Raw genomic sequence first — 16,530 nt, forward strand, 5'->3', positions numbered from 1 at the left:
TGGGGGCGGTTGGTCAGGAAGTCCAGTAACCATTTGCAGATGAGGGAACTGATACCCAGGTCTGTCAGTTTCCTGATGAGTTGTGAGGGGTGGATTGTATTGAATGCTGAACTGAAGTCTATAAACAGCATTCTGGCGTAGGTGTTGTTGTTGTCCAGGTGTGAGAGGACAGAGTGCATTGCGATGGAGACTGCATCCTCTGCGCTCCTGTTCCGGCGGTATGCGAATTGGTGGGGGTCCAGGGTGGGGGGGAGACAGGATTTGAAGTGTGCTAGGACCAGTCGCTCTAAGCACTTAGTGATGATGGGGGTGAGTGCTACTGGGCGGTAATCATTGAGGCAAGATGGGTTGGAGTTTTTGGGTATCGGGACGATGGAGGTGGATTTGAAGCAGGCCGGTACCACAGCGTGGGCCAAGGACAGATTGAATATGTCTATTAAATGAATGATTAATATTTTGAGATATACGCATTTAATTTGTACTTAACGCGGATTGCATATATGAAATATATATTTTTGGAGAAGTTGGAGCTATTTCCATGGCTTTGATGAATCTGACTAAAGGAATGCTGCACTATTCTTCCATAACACCCACATTTTCTTTTCTTTTTCTCAAACACCAAGATACTTTAGATGGTAAATATAAATTTTAGCAAAGCTTTTATTAGGTTCCTGAAGCGACTAACAGTAAACATTTCCCAAATCTGCATTATAAACATAAACAGTATATAGCCGCCCTCTTCCTGATGTGTGATTTTGGTCTGATGATGGGTTAAAAAACCATTTTAACATGTTTCATGTGTACCTGTTCAGTATATAAATGAACGTGTATTCTGAAGGAGAATAAATAGCCCTAAGGAAAGACAGAAAAACAATGGGTTTTTGGTCAGCCAGCGGTTCATTGTCATTCTAGTGGAACAGATACAGGACAGTCAGTGTTGAGGCATATTTTCGTTTGTGTTACTGCGCTAAAAATTCAAGTAGAAAATGATGTGTAGTTACGGTGTTTCCACCGGTAGTAAACCGTCGAGGTTCTTGAACACACACTACCGTAAACGTTTCGCGGTAGCCATGGCAACAGTACACCAACTTCCCTGTGAGTGGACTGTAGCTGAGTCTGGCCTCATCGAAAATGTCAAAAATATCTGCTGTGAACAAACGGGCGACACAGACGCTCGCTGAGAACATTTCGAAACAAGTGGAGCACTGTGAGTATGACGGTTAAACTTCTCAAATCAATAAACTAAGCCAGCTTTGTTATAGCGGTAGTTCAGTCCATGCTAAGCTTTACGGTTCATTGTTTTACTTAGCAGGTATGAAAATACACACTGCCGTCTAGGTATTGTTAGAGCAGATGAAGTGTACGCCATTTTTTTTATGTTTCTGTTTATAGTCAGTAAAAAAGAGGTTGAGTGCCTTATCCGAGAGTTTAACGTCCTTGTGGCGGAGCAGAACAACTCTGGCAGAGCTGTGCACGGTCTGGACCGAGGAAAGTTCATAAGCACACTCCACAGCATCTTTGGACTTACTGATGACAGGATGACGGGTAGAGGTATTCAGTTTACAGTTATTTAAACTTATATTATTTACAAACCCAGTTCCAAAAAAAGGTGGGACGCTCTGTAAAATGTAAATTTGATCATTTCGAATTTGCATAAACTGTAGAGGCAGTTTTTTGTAGACTGGCAAACCTCGGCCCATCTTTACTTTTGAGGAACTCTGCTTCTCCAAGATGTTTTTAATAAATAAAATAAAATATCCATTCATGTCAGTGACCTGCTGCCAATTAACCTAAAGTTGCATCGTTTCTTTTTTTAGTACCACTTAGTTTTGCACCCTACTGTTGCCCTCTCAGCTGTCTTGAGATATGTTGGTGCCATCAAATTTAAACAGAGCCAATATTGTTTTTTGAAATAGTAAAATGTCAATAAAATGGTGGAAAGTAAGCAAAATCTCCAAATCATCACTATCACCCTGTAAGTACAACCCAGAATTCTCACCTCCACCACCTTTTTCAGAATGATTAAATTAAATCTTTCAGTACGCTTGTCCAGGAGTACAGTTGGGAATGAGCAGTTTCTTCAGTACAAACAATTGAAATCTATAATTAAATCCAAGACATGTTGTGAGTGTAACTGTCTGTCATTCAGTCTTCAGGACATTTGACAAAGACAACGACAGCGTTGTCAGCATGAAAGAGTGGATCGAGGGACTGTCCGTCTTTCTTCGGGGGACCTTGGATGAAAAAATAAAATGTAACTTCTCAATCTTACTTTTTTTTGCTTAACCTCACTCTCACACCTTCACACATGTAGCTTTATCTACCTAAAAAAAATCCCTGTGTTTGGCATGGCTCAGACTGCTTCACTGTCTACGACCTGAATGGTGACAATGCCATCTCTAGAGAGGAGATGCTTCATATGCTGAAGGGCAGGCTCATCAGACAGCCCAATGAGGAGGACCCTGACGAAGGAATCAAAGACCTGGTGGAGATCATACTGAAGAAGATGGTGAGCTGTTTGCTGCACAGATATAACTGTTTACACATGATTAAAACAAACCAAAACACTATTTAAAAAATTCTCAGGTCTGTAAATAGTTTAGCAGCTCTGCCAATGGTGCTTCCTCCCACAGGACTATGACCATGATGGCAAATTGTCTTTTGAAGATTTTGAAAAGACTGTGAAAGATGAGAACCTATTGCTGGAAGCTTTTGGAACCTGCCTTCCTGACTTCAGGGTAATCTGTAATGAGAATTTGTTAAGCTCTTTAAATTTCCCCATCAAAAATTCTCAATCTTACAGTTTGCTTTTCTTTCTTTTTTTTCAGAGAATCGAGATGTTTGAGGGACACGTATTTCAGGAACAATTCGAACAATAACCAAATCACATAACTGCATACCTAGCCAAAACATCTTTAATATTAACCTCAATGGAACGGTGCTGTGATGCAAGATTTGTTTAATTAAGAAAAAATAAATAAATCCTGCTCTATCAAATCCGACGGCGTGGTTTGACCTTCTTCTCCACTGGTTTGATGTCTGGACTCGATGTCACCTAGGAGAGACGACGAAACTGGATTAACTGTAAAAAGTGATTTAGAGCATAGTGAAAATATTATTTTGTCCTTAATTACAACCAAAACAATATAATCACATGTACCTGCTTCATTGTGTTCCTGATCAGGCTGACAGTTGTGTTCAGTGACTCATCCTCCATGTCCAGTTTGGATGGTTCTGGTAGTTTTGGTCCAATCAAAGGCTCGTTCTGCCCAGAAACAGTACTGGAGGTCTCCTCAGCCTCTTCCATTTTGCGTTTCCGTTTCTCCAAGTGTGTGGTCCGAGGAAGAAATCTGACTGCCGCAGCCTGACGTGCTGACGGTCTGCTCGATAAGGTCTGTTTGCTCCTTGAACTCCCTTCTCGCTGCTCTAATGTGTCAGCACAGGTATTGTGCAAAGTCCCCATTTTATCCTCTGTTGGTAAATGTTGACTTTTAGGCCTATGGTAATGATGTTCTTGGGGAGGTAATGGCAGTAGAGGAAAGCCTAAATAGTGGCTGATGTTTGGAGTCTCCCTTGTATTGTCATTTCCAGAGGTCTGTTTGTGTGTGAGGATGTTGTCGTCTGACGTGGTAGTTGTTTCCGATGAAGTAGGCTCCTCTTGTGTGTCCTCTTTCTGTTCCCTTTCTCTCACTTTGCAATAATAAAATGAGACAGAAAAAAGTGTCAAAAATCCACATCATTCAAAAAGATCCGAGTCAAATGAAAATAAAAGTGCATGCAGATATCCCTCCCCGGATCCAACGCCTCCTGTCATGCTTACCTCCCCGTCTACAGAGACAGCGGCTCAGCTGGAGGCACGAAGAATCGCAGCGTCTGTGCACATTGGTGCACCCCCGCCCTTATGTTGCTTGTCTGTGTTTCATGGAGTATAGTGTGATGATATCTTTGCTCTTTATGTGCTATGGAGTGTTTTTGTGTTTTCTCCTCATGATGACTCATTTGTCAGAGTCACCATGGGCAGAAACCTTTTTTTTCTCCTGACCTTGCCCCTATATGTTACATATTTCACTGTCTACCCTTTTTTTTCTGCTGCCTAGTCTGACCTGTCTCCCCAATGTAAGTTTGTATATTTTATGTATTGTCTGTATGGTCATCTACTGTAGGTCTGTCATCTCAGCTGCAGGCAACTGCAACTGACAAATAAAGCTTATCCTTATTTATGTTAACTGAAGTTTGCTTGGACTAATGAGGAACTAAGAAGCTACTCATTTGAGTGGTGGATTTTGTGAGGCAAAATATAACCTATAGACATAAAATTATACCTCTTTTCTGAGCAGCCCGGATGACATAGCTCCTCCGGTCCTGCAGCTTGAGCCTGGTGTCTTCCACAGTCTCGTATTCAGGGACGTAGCACACATGCAGCACACCACCATAGAAACCTTTCTCATCCATGTGTCGCTTTGCTGCTCTGAAATGAAACCAAATTATTCAGAAGGTCCTTCAGACGTTGCCAGTTAGGCATAATGAACAGTCTAGTGACATCTTGTACCTGGCACTTGTGAGTTTTTGGAACTTTACGAGGTACACCTCTGTGAACTCCTCGGCAGGATACTCGTCCAGGGGCCTGTACTCCTCCACAGCTCCATAGAGGGCACACAGCTGAATCAACTCAGTCATAACCCCAATCGCTGGGACCCCTTGGACCATCAGGTAACGACTCTCTAAATTTATGGTGTAAACCTGCAAATAATGCAACACTTGACTGCGGTACACTGATGGGAAAATGCTCATGTGAAAACTGCGAACAGTGGTTATATTTATCATCCAGATGTGGTTAAGGCTCTCACTGTGGTTCAGTGGAGTCCATAAAATCCGGAAGAGAGCAAATGTTTTTTTAAAAACACTGTAAGTGACGTTCCCATGTAGCAGGGAGTGTCTCACACCTTAAGATACGCTCTTTTCTAAACAAAAGGGTCCTCTTACCTTAACTGCTTTGGCTTTTCTTCCTTCCCTATATTTTGGTCGAGAAATGCACACTCTCTGCTGTTCGTGATGTTTGTAAACCTCCGGGACTCTCCAGCAGCCAGAGCTGTTGTTGACGGGAGCCGCCATGTTTGTGGAAATTAACTTTTCACTTGATGCATTTCAAAATAAAGGTTCATTCTCGTGTTGAATAGGATTCATTCAAAGCATGTCGTAGTTGGACGTCTTATTCTGAAATGCGTTCAACCGAATATCGGCTACTCTGGTCTGGCACACACAGAGCACATCGATCCACTATGAGTTTGTCATACACTTGATGTTAGCGGTGCAGCTTCCTTGACGCGTTGAACGCGAAATAGAAAACTTTGTGAAAATCATGTTTAGCAATCAGGGCATTCAACCCGTAACTGTCACTTTTAGCAACGCAAAAAACTGCTTTTTACACCTTCCCTTGAAGCTAATATCACAGCTTTCCCTGAACGAGGTAAGATAGCCTAGCTAACCACCTAGCACTATCGTTTAGGTAAAATTAGTAGAAGCTTTGTTGACTTAAACAATTTTTAGCTAAAATGTTGGCCCGTTCTGTATGTTGTTCTATTCTTGTATTTTTTTTAACAAAATTAATGCTGCTGTAAATTAATTTCCGAGACCCTTTGACAGTTATTCACATTACAAAATAAAATGTGACTTCTGCAGTTTAGACCTCGCGTCAGGCTGCTCTCTAGATCAAATGAATTGGAAAGATCAGTTTTTCATGACTCCATTCACTCCACTTCGGCCCGGCTATAAACGTGCTCTGAATATAGATAGAAGAGGAGCTGAGTCAAACACAATACTACAGCATATGGAGAGAGAGGGTAGTTAGCAATTAGTATTTCAGTATTTGTTTCCTTCTCGGTGGAGCTGTTTTCGTAGCAGTTCCTTTACGGTTTCACTTGGTGGAGACAAAGGACTAGGTTAGAAATAAATCCGGGGTCTAGTGTATCTTTTAAAATGACTTTTCTAGCTTGTATCCTGTTCGCTGTTATGAATGAACAGTGTTTTTCTGATGAAGGCTTTCTGTTTATATTTGCACTTTTTTGGCTAACAGGAATTCCTGGTTCGTGGCTTCCTCTCCTTAAGTTTGACCTTTACTTACAAAGGATTCAGAACTGGGTTAACCCTGTCATTATTAGTCTAAACAGTGTAAAATGGATTGAATGAGGACGATTTGTTTGCTCAAGCATGGTTGCAAGCAAGGATGGTGGTCATGGTGTAGTCTAGGGTAAACAAAAGGTGCTTCAGCAAACATGCAGTCATGTGAAAAACAAAGTACACCCCTTGATTCAGTAAAGCTTGTTGAACCACCTTTAGCTGCACTAAATTGAAGTAACCATTTTATTTATGTTGTTATTAGTGTCTGACTGCGTTGTGGAGAAACTTTGTCCCACTCTACAGTGTTTGCAGGAATTTTTTGATGCACAGCTCTCTTTAGGTTCTGCATTTCAATCAGGCTGAGGTCTGGACTTTGACTGGGCTATTGCAACACACTGATTCCTTTCCTTTACAGCCACTCTGTTGGAGATTTGCTGCTCTAATTTGGGGTCTTTGCCAAGTTGCATGATCCCATGCAACTTGGCAATGACTGTAGAATACTTTTGTATACAGTGACATTCACAGTCAACCCATTTAAGGTCTTTTTCAGAACCAGCCTCTGGAGTTGTCCTGTGGTCATGGGCCTCCAGTGTTCCTCACCTGGACTCAAAACAGAGCCAGCTCCAGCCTGGGCAGCCACAAAGTGGAGCTGTGTCGGCAGCTAGGAGAGAAGCAGGGCCTGACAGATGGAGAGCAGGTAGAGCCCCTCCGTGAGGAATCTGTTCTTCGCTGTATTTTCAGAAGAAGCTAATTTTCTCCATCTTGTGACAGTGTACAGTGATTGTCAGTTTCTGTCTGGACTTACTAGTTGTTTAGTTTACTGGTTTGTTTTTCCTCAGGGCTTCTTAAGGCCATGTCATCAGGTCTCATCATTGGATCGGGTGTTTGTGGAGCCTGTATCAGCTGATGACTGGGAAATCCTGGTGGGTAATTTAGTGACATACAATATGTGAAACTTGTCTTCATACAAGTTTGCACTATTTTACACATTCTAATAATTACAAGGTGACTTCTCCTTTTTAAAGCACACTTAACAACTATTAATATATCACTTTTGTGTGACTGATATCGCCAGGAGCTCCACAGTTCTGCGCTGGAGCTGCAACTACTGGATCAGATCAGAGTAGTTTTCCAAGATGCCGTGTTTCCTGTGTGGGTGGACAACCACACGGTAATCTTTATCCGAATAGGTCAGTTTTGATACAATTATTCTATGTTGTTTATCAAATAACATGTGACACAAAAATATTGCAGTTATAATGGTTTGCCTGCTCAACTTGAGTTTTAAATGTTTGACTTCTATGACTACAGTTTAATTTAAAAAAAATTCTGCACAGCTTCACTTTCTCCACGTGTGCCCTACGGTCGCCTGGAGCAATTCACAGAACTTGTTGTGTCCCCGAAGATCCGCGCTGAAACTGGCACCCACACACATTCTCATCTAAAAGCCAACCCAAACTCAGAAAGTTTTCACAGACAGCCAAACATGGATTTCTCCTCCCCTTCAGGACCATCATCAGAAACTGCCTCCTCTACTTCTAACAGCCACCAGTGGGGTGGCATAGCCGACCTGAAAAGCCTCTTTCATCATATGATAAAGGGCGCTTATGACCCAGTTAAGGAACAACCGCCTTTACCTGAAATCCCCGCTCTCCTTACGGACTCTCTGTACAGAGTGTGCGGTGCACCTCCCCACTCTCTCAGCACCATAAGCCACGTTGCAACTAATGCTATTCACATCTTTCCTTGGAGCCACAGTTTCAATGCTAGGCTGAGTGAAGGTCACTCCTCAATTACATATGGCCTTCTCTCCAAAGTCCCATCCCCCAAAGAAACGAGGGACAGAACCAAGCAGGCAATGGAGAAAAAGAAGAAGGCAAGAGTTACTAAGGAGACTGCTACGCCTGAAGGAGAGGAGGTGAAGGAAGAGGAGGCCATGGTGGTTAGGGCAGTGTGCCATTGTACCAAGCTGCTTGGATGCAAGGAAAGAAGCAAGGGAGAGATTCACAGTGGAAGAGTATGGGTGAGTATGGTGTCTGAAGAGAAGAATATCTATAGTTTATAAACAGTATTTTAACAATACTGCAGTGCCCTACTTCTTTCTGTTTCTGTTAAAATTTTTGTATCTTTCATTTTTTAGATTCCAGAGCCTCTGGCCAGCAGGCTTAATATCCCTGCCCATTCAACAGTAAGAATTAAGCCAGTGAAATCAGCTATCAAAGTAGCTTCTACTATTTGCCTACAACCCCTAAATCCACTGGTGAGTGCTGGAGTGTACATCTGTGTTACAGTGTCGGATGTAAATGAAGTACAAGGACATATAATTTGTTCAGAATTGCAGAAAATTTGTTCAGCTTCTTTCCTTTCTGTCCATCTGATTTTTAATTTTTTTTGACATTTTTCTCTTCAGCCTGAGGAGGATGATGAGGAGATCCAGACAGCATTCCTTGGTTGGCTGCACACACAGAGTCACGAACCTTTAGCCTGTCTGACAGCACGGTCTGGCACCATCCTCCTACATGGAACTGATGGTGATTCATTCCTGCACTTCCGTTACAAGCCAAAGAAGTGTATTTATAAATCATGCACAGACAGATTTGCATATGGCTATGTAAATTTAAAAAAGGGGGTAATAATAAATATCTTAAATTAGCTTCTTATTTTTTTTTAAATAATGGCCCTTCACTTTTTATTCTTTTCCATAGCAAAGTTAGAGTTTGCTTTAACTGTGCTGAAACCAGAACCACAGACTGAAGCTTCAGATCAGCTGTTTCTGCTAGCACCCACAGTTATCGAGAAGAAAGACATACAGGTATCGCCATGCAAGTGGAGAATTATATATCTGTGTCTTTAAACATTTAAATGAAAACAGATTGCTTCATGCAGTTTTTATTAAAAAATTCAACACGTTTTTAAGAAAAAAAAGTCTTTGAAGTTGTTCAGTTATCTCTTTCTCTCATCTTCAGGTAGACAGAGAGCCAGTAACCACCCCAGCTGTGAAGCCTGAAGTTGAAACACCCCACTCAGAACTTCCCTCTCTTAGTATTCTTGGGTACGTCTTTTGCTAATTCAGTACCTATGCGTGATTTAAGCAGGAGATTGTTTTTCTCCATCAGTCTCCGTCATGTTTGGGTTTTTTTCCCCAGGGGGATGGATGAGCTTTGTAGAACTGGGTTTGAGTTTATCTCCCATAGCCTTCTGGGTAGTCCCCTCTCGAGAGAGCTGGGTACCACTGGTCGGGGACTTCAAGGTGGAGCTCTTCTCATCACTGGTGCCAAGGTATCTCTTTACTTAACATTTAAGTTAACTACTATTGCTAACACAACGGCTGTCAATATAATTCATTAACATAAGATAAATTGCTACTTCATAGCATTGATGTTTGTTTGTTGTTGGTTTTTTTTGCAGCTTAAGCTCACTGGAGAACACATATTAACCAGTATTGTTTTCTTAAGTCTACAACATGTTGTGCTGTAACTTCTCTCTTCAGGGGAGTGGGAAGAGCACTCTATCCCAAGCCTTTTGCAGGAAAGCTAGAGAAGAGCTGGATGCACACATTGAGGTGGTAGACTGCAAAAAGCTACAAGGTCAAGAAAGACTTCATGAATATTTGCTGTCTGAATGGAAAAGAAGGATAAAATTTTACTTAATTAAAAAGATGTTTTGTTTTCCTTTTAGGCAAAAGAGTAGAAACTGTGAGACAGAATCTGATGGACATTTTTGAACAGGCAGAATGGAGGCAGCCCTCTGTTGTTCTACTTGATGACCTGGATCGTTTGACGCGGTCACCAGCCTCACCTGAACATGAACACGGCCCGGAGGCACTCCTTCAGCAGCACATTGCTCAAAGTAAAATATTTTCTTACCTGTGGGAATGCCTTTTGACAGACAGGATCGATAATCATTTCCTACTTTGATGAGTAATGTTATCTCACTGTGGCTGCAGGCCTGCAGGATGTGGTGGATGAGGTGATGCTTCACTCTAGCCTGGTGTGTCTGATCATTACCAGCCAGAGTGAACACTCCCTCCATCCCTCTCTGACTGAGGTACACGGTTCCCACTTCATCCAGGGATTTGTAAACATCCAGCCACCTGATCAGGTCGGCACTCATCCACATCCATATGTACAGGGTGGGTCATTTATATGGATACACCGTAATAACATGGGAATGGTTGGTGATATTAAAGTCCTGTTTGTGGCACATTAGTATATGTCAGGGGGGCAAACTGTTGGATTGTCAATGCAACCCTCTTCTCCCACTCTTCACACACTGATAGCAACACCGCAGGAGAAATGCCAGCACAGGCATCCAGTATCCGTAGTTTCAGGTGCTGCACATCTCGTATCTTCACACCATAGACAATTGCCTTCAGATGAACCCACAGATAAAAGTCTAAGGGGGTCAGATTGGGAGACCTTGGAGGCCATTCAACTGGCCCACGATGACCAATCCACTTTCCAGGAAACTGTTCATCTAGGAATGCTCGGACCTGGCACTAATAATGTGGTGGCGCACCATCTTGCTGGAAAAACTCAGGGAACGTGCCAGCTTCAGTGCATAAAGAGGGAAACACATCATCATGTAGCAATTTCAAATATCCAGTGGCCTTGAGGTTTCCATTGATGAAGAATGGACCCACTATGGTTGTACCCTATATACCACACCAAACCATCACTTTGTCGTTCCAACAGTCTTGGAGGGATCCATCCAATGTGGGTTAGTGTCAGAACAATAGTGGTGGTTTTGTTTGTTAACTTCACCATTCAAATAAAAGTTTGCCTCATCACTGAACAAAATCTTCTGCGTGAACTGAGGGTCCTGTTGCAATTTTTGTTTTGCCCATTCTGCAAATTCTGTGCGCTGATCTGGGTCATCCTCATTGAGATGCTGCAGTAGCTGGAGTTTGTAAGGGTGCCATTTGTGAGTAGCTAATATCCGCCGAAGGGATGTTTGACTAATGCCACTCTCCAGTGACATGCGGCGAGTGCTACGCTGTGGGCTCTTGCTGAATGAAGCTAGGACAGCCACTGATGTTTCTTCAACAGTAACAGTTTTCTTGCGTCCACATTTTGGCAAATCCAACACTGAACCAGTTTCACGAAACTTGGCAAGCAGTTTGCTGACTGTAGCATGGGCGATGGGTGGACTCGTAGGGTGTCTTGCATTGAAATCTGCTGCAATGACCCGGTTACTGCGTTCACCAGATATCAACACAATTTCGATCCGCTCCACACGTGTTAACCTCTTCGACATGTCAATGGCTGTGAACAAAGAGAAACTTGTAAATAACTCATGAAAGAATAAAGTTACGTTAAAACCAAGCACACCATTGTTTTTCTTGTGACATTACCAATAAGTTTGATGTGTCACATGGCCCTCTTCCTATTGAAAAAACAAAAGTTGTATCCAAGATGGCCGACTTCTAAATGGCCACCATGGTCACCACCCATCTTGAGGAGTTTGCCCCCTCGCATATACTAATGTGCCACAAACAGGACTTTAATATCACCAACCATTCCCATTATATTACGGTGTATCCATATAAATGGCCCACCCTGTACACACACAAGCACAAGTACACACAAAGTAGAAAAGAAAAAAAAACCACCGATCATTTTATTGTTTGCAGGCCCAGAGGGTTGAGATTCTGCGCCATCTGATCCTGAGGAAGTCCTGCCTGTCTGTTGAGACTTTACAGAGTCTTGATATCGGGGCTGTTGCTAAGGAGACAGAGGGATACACACCTCAAGATCTAGTACTGCTGTTAGAGCGGGCTGTTCATGCTAACACTATGCTAAGAGGACACAGTGAACAAGGTATCAAAGACTGATGAAATTCCCAATAGATCAATTTCAGGTCTTCAGATTCTTCCTGCATCATGTGACCACTGATGCTAATGTAGAGTTATTGTCCAGATGTATTCATTGTGCCCTGTATTTTGCAGGAGTGTGTCTGTCCTGGAGGGACTTTGCGCAGGCTCTCAAAGGCTTCACCCCCCCCTCTTTGTGGGGTGTAGACCTCCACACCCCCAGTGGATTTGGGTTGGACAGGGTAGGAGGGCTAAAAGAAGTGCGACAGCAGCTTATGGACACCATACTGCTTCCTGCTAAGGTCAGATGGCTGTTGCTTTTTTCAAAATGTGTTTTAGCTGCAGTGTGGTATAATGAGCTACTATCTAGGTATTTTAAACACCATAATTACTATTGATTGTTGTACAGATGAGCTTTGGAAAGCATCGGCATGAGTGGTGATGAGGGGCTCAGTACAGACAAAATGAAAATAAAATATTTGAATCAGCTGATTTAGAAACAAACAAAAACTACAAGCAAAGTAATAATAAGACTCCCAAATTATGTAATTGCCTAGACCACTAATATATTAAAACCTCTTTTATTCGAGCCGATAAAGCGTCTTTTCTTTCTGGAGAGGTGGAAAACCCGTTTATTCAGCTTGCATGAGTCTTATAGTAGTAGAGAATAATTATTTATTGCACAGTCACTGACTGTGGGTCCTTGGTGTGTTGCAGTATCCGGTCCTTTTCGCCAATCTTCCTATCCGCCATCGCTCAGGAGCTCTGCTGTATGGCGCTCCTGGTACAGGAAAAACGCTGCTGGCCAGAGCTATCTCCAAAGACAGTGGTATGAACTTTATCAGCATCAAGGTAGGCTCTGCTTCAGCTTCGTCATTAAAATAAGACTGCCCTTCTGTATGAGAGCAAAGTTTCTACAGCAACAAGAGATTTTTTTAAACTCTCCCTCCAGGGACCTGAACTTCTAAGTAAGTACATTGGAGCCAGTGAGAAGGGAGTCCGTGATGTCTTCCAGAGGTTAGTGAACTTTTAAACTCCTCCCGGCATCGCTGTTGCTGTGTTATTACCTTTTGTTGCAAGTTATAATTATTAACATAAAACATTTGAAGTAATGGTAAAGTATTGGCGTTTCACATAAATGAAATGTTTTCTTTTTATTTCCTTCAATCACTTCTTCTTCTGCCTCTTTCAGGGCACAAGCCGCCAAGCCCTGCATCCTGTTCTTTGACGAGTTTGACGCTCTGGCTCCCAGAAGGGGCCACGACAGCACAGGTGTAACCGACCGCGTGGTCAACCAGCTCCTCACCCAGCTGGATGGAGTGGAGGGACTGCAGGGTAACGTCATACATCTTTAAACTATACACACAGTCATCATCACGAGTGCTTTGTAGTAATCTGCTTTAACTCCTGACTGACTCTGTTGGGATGAGATCAGAAGTGTTTGAAGCCATTTAAAGTTAAGTGGGGGTTAAGTCTCATGAAGTCCATTCAGTTTTTTTCCCTCCTGGCTCAAATGGACCTTTGGGTAATGACAGAGCATCTAAGCATGACTTTGATAATTTAATGTTAACAATTTTGGGATTGATGGGGAAAAACAATATACGTATAATGGATGTTGTTTTTTTTAATTAAATGTGATTATGGCCACTGTTTAGTCAATACATTAATAAAATAAGGGTGAATCTACACTTGGCAGGGTAACCTTGTACCATACCCTTGCACAATTGTCCTGCCTCTCCTGGCTGGCTTCCACTCACACTGCACTTAACTGTGTAGACCCGAGTGCTCTTCACTCTTGCACTCACATGGTTTCGAAAAACACTTTTCCAAAGTACAGTGATGATTTTATGCATTTTGGGGTTTGAACTATGCTGTTTTCAGAGCAGTAAACGTTCCTCTTGAATGCCTTATAGATTGCTCAATTAGTTACTTCAGATGAGCTTCTCATCGGAAAAAAACACTGAAGTTCTATGCTTGGGCTCAGCTACTGCCTCTTCAAGTGAAGGTTCACTAAATCATGACCAAGCATGTTATGCTCGGTTACAATATATCAAACGTGCTTCATTGTGATACTTATGACTAATATGAATATGCTCTAAACCTTGGGCCAGTACATTTGAACAATATAGTTGGCTATGAAAGGTTATAGAGATGTGGTTAAACCTTTTTGTGGACGAATTAGTAGCATTTTAATCTGTCTTGAAACATACTTGGAGGGATCTTCAATTCAATTTAAAATAAATAAATTTGAATTCTTCGTGTTTGTCTTCATAGATGTGTACGTGCTTGCAGCCACCAGCCGACCAGATTTGATTGACCCGGCCCTGCTGAGACCTGGACGGCTGGACAAATCCCTTTACTGCCCTCCCCCTGACCTGGTTTGTTGGTTTAAAAGAATATTAATAATTATTAATTAACATCACTTCACTTCTAAACTCATTATATATGTATCAGTCCTTAAAAGACAAAAAGTAATGTTGAGTCATGTTACATGAAAGATTCTTGGGTTTTAAATCGAGCTATTGTGTCACATTTCCAGGAGGCTCGTGTGGAGATCCTGAAAGCTCTGACTGCAGGCGTCCCCCTGGCTCCCGATGTTGACCTGGAGCAGCTGGCAGCAGCGACAGAGCAGTTTACCGGGGCAGATCTGAAAGCCTTACTCTACAATGCACAGCTGGAGGCTGTCCACAACAGCATAGGCACCAGCGCACCACATGTAAGTGTATTGTACTTAAAGTATTGTCTGATGACTGTGTTATTATGTATTACCTTAGGTTAATAAAACAGGAAGTCAGGGAACTGTTGTCCATTCCATTATTTATAGTTCATTTTGTTGCAGCCAAGCATTTCTTTTAGCCCCTCAGGCAAATTAAATAATGTATTTTGTATGTGTCTCAGCATGTGAATTGCTCCAGTTCTGAATCCATTATCAGTTTTCAGCTTAATTTAAATTATCTCCAACCTTAGTGACAAGAAATGTAATGGAATAACTTACCTGAGGCACAGTAGGCTTAAACTAATTTCAAACTGAGCTGTAGTATCACAGTTAAGACCCATGTTGGACACTACAAATCCTCGTGAATCCATATATATGAACGTCTAAACCCTCTCTTCCTATGTGGCAATCAGGAGCTGAACTCTGGCTCAGAAAGCGACATGAGCCTTTCCTCCATGATCTTCCCGAACAACCAGGGCAGTGGGTCAGACGACTCGGCGGGAGAGGGAGAGTCAGGCATGGGGCTGGACCAGTCTATGGTGGTCGTGGAGCCCAGTGAGCTTCATGCAGAAAACAAACACCACTACGGCAATGTCTGGAGACTGTACTTTGAGAGTTCTGAGTCCGAGTTGGAGAATTCAAAACCAGTGAGCACTACTACCACATAGTACAAGTGTAGTAATAAGTATAGGATTAAAAAAATGTTATCACTCATAATTTTTGTGTGTTTTTTTCTTCCTCCGATCCTCCTGCTTTAACAGAACTCCCAGTGCATCTCTGGACCCAGTTCCATAAACACTGACTTTACTGGAGGATCAGTTCGTGACCACGCTAGCTCAGTCAATCCTGCGTACATGCCCTCACTCCAGAGGGGATATGAAGAGCTTGGCCAAGAGCAACTGGAGCGACTACAACAAGAGATTAATAACATCAAGAACAACTACAGGAAAGCCAATGTGAGTGACTCCAATGAATATATTTGAGCGTCTGAATGTGCTGTTATTCTAATTAGGACTTTTTTCATTGTAGTTGGCTTCACTAGTCTTTTCCATCCTGTAGAGCCAGATCTTCCTATATGAGCTACTATGTATAAAATTACTTTGTGATTGTTTGTGTAGGAAGAGTGTGCTTATGTGCATCCAGCTGCCAAACAACCAGGCCTGCTGCTGCGCCAAGCACATGTGAACGCCGCCTTGGCCGTGACCAAACCCTCCCTCAGCCAAGCCGACTGGAAGAGATACACAAAACTGTAAGTGAGCAAATGAAATAATAGGATTTTATAGCAGTTATTTGTTTAATATTGACTTTAGTATGCTCAATTTATCAAGGACATCATAAGATACTTAGTGTCATCAACAGCAGGAAATTAAAAACATGAAAAACTGGTTCCTGACAGGTTGCGTCAATGGAGGACTAAAAAAACCAAACAAACAATGTGAAAAAAACAAATCTTAGTTGCAGTACTGTGTAATTTGGGAAATAACTTGAACAACTAAATGAGAGTAGAGAAACTGCACACGTAGTAGTTGCTGTTTTACTACTCAAAAACGTAACTTTGCATTCTGATTTGATTCAGTGTTTTAATATAAATCTTTTTAAAACTTTCTTTAGGTATGAAGGCTTTGGCGTCTCTGGAGACAGAAAATCTGTCAAATTTAAACCTGGACAACGTGTGACTTTAGCGTGATCAAACATTAACAGTTTAACCATTTCAGCCTAATTTTGACATTGTAAATGATTACATTGTGTGTATATAAAGTTCTTTACTCAGTTGGTTGTGAATTAGACTGGAAAGGCCTTGAATGTAATTAATGCACAGACGCACATTATAATAAGAAGTATAAATTATGAACATGTTTTAATTAAAAATGATCATTTTCTCCGA

General features: G+C 42.0%; 3 protein-coding genes across 3 annotated transcripts; 2 read left to right on the forward strand and 1 right to left on the reverse strand.

Moving 5' to 3' along the window:
* The first annotated feature begins 1,048 nt into the window (after nt 1-1,048).
* clxn (calaxin) lies at nt 1,049-2,997 on the forward strand. Its single transcript, XM_004547992.5, has 6 exons — nt 1,049-1,207; nt 1,393-1,551; nt 2,150-2,254; nt 2,358-2,509; nt 2,634-2,738; nt 2,829-2,997. The coding sequence occupies exons 1-6, from the start codon at nt 1,132-1,134 to the stop codon at nt 2,877-2,879; spliced, it is 648 nt and encodes a 215-aa protein (XP_004548049.1). The 5' UTR covers nt 1,049-1,131; the 3' UTR covers nt 2,880-2,997.
* Nucleotides 2,898-5,152, reverse strand: rbm48 (RNA binding motif protein 48). The gene is made up of 5 exons (XM_004547993.3): nt 4,984-5,152; nt 4,550-4,740; nt 4,323-4,468; nt 3,161-3,690; nt 2,898-3,055 (listed from the first exon to the last, which is right to left on the reverse strand). Exons 1-5 carry the CDS (start codon nt 5,110-5,112, stop codon nt 2,993-2,995), a joined length of 1,059 nt encoding a protein of 352 aa, XP_004548050.1. The 5' UTR covers nt 5,113-5,152; the 3' UTR covers nt 2,898-2,992.
* A 97-nt stretch (nt 5,153-5,249) lies between these two features.
* On the forward strand, nt 5,250-16,530 carry pex1 (peroxisomal biogenesis factor 1). The gene is made up of 24 exons (XM_004547994.5): nt 5,250-5,467; nt 6,668-6,814; nt 6,957-7,040; nt 7,193-7,307; nt 7,455-8,140; nt 8,258-8,377; nt 8,528-8,648; nt 8,823-8,929; nt 9,084-9,169; nt 9,264-9,396; nt 9,608-9,704; nt 9,796-9,966; nt 10,064-10,218; nt 11,750-11,936; nt 12,065-12,231; nt 12,647-12,781; nt 12,882-12,946; nt 13,122-13,264; nt 14,204-14,307; nt 14,469-14,645; nt 15,059-15,292; nt 15,407-15,601; nt 15,764-15,894; nt 16,257-16,530. Exons 1-24 carry the CDS (start codon nt 5,360-5,362, stop codon nt 16,330-16,332), a joined length of 3,744 nt encoding a protein of 1,247 aa, XP_004548051.3. The 5' UTR covers nt 5,250-5,359; the 3' UTR covers nt 16,333-16,530.

Source organism: Maylandia zebra, linkage group LG22 (genome assembly GCF_041146795.1).
Source record: "Maylandia zebra isolate NMK-2024a linkage group LG22, Mzebra_GT3a, whole genome shotgun sequence".
NCBI classification, from domain to species: Eukaryota; Metazoa; Chordata; class Actinopteri; order Cichliformes; family Cichlidae; genus Maylandia; species Maylandia zebra.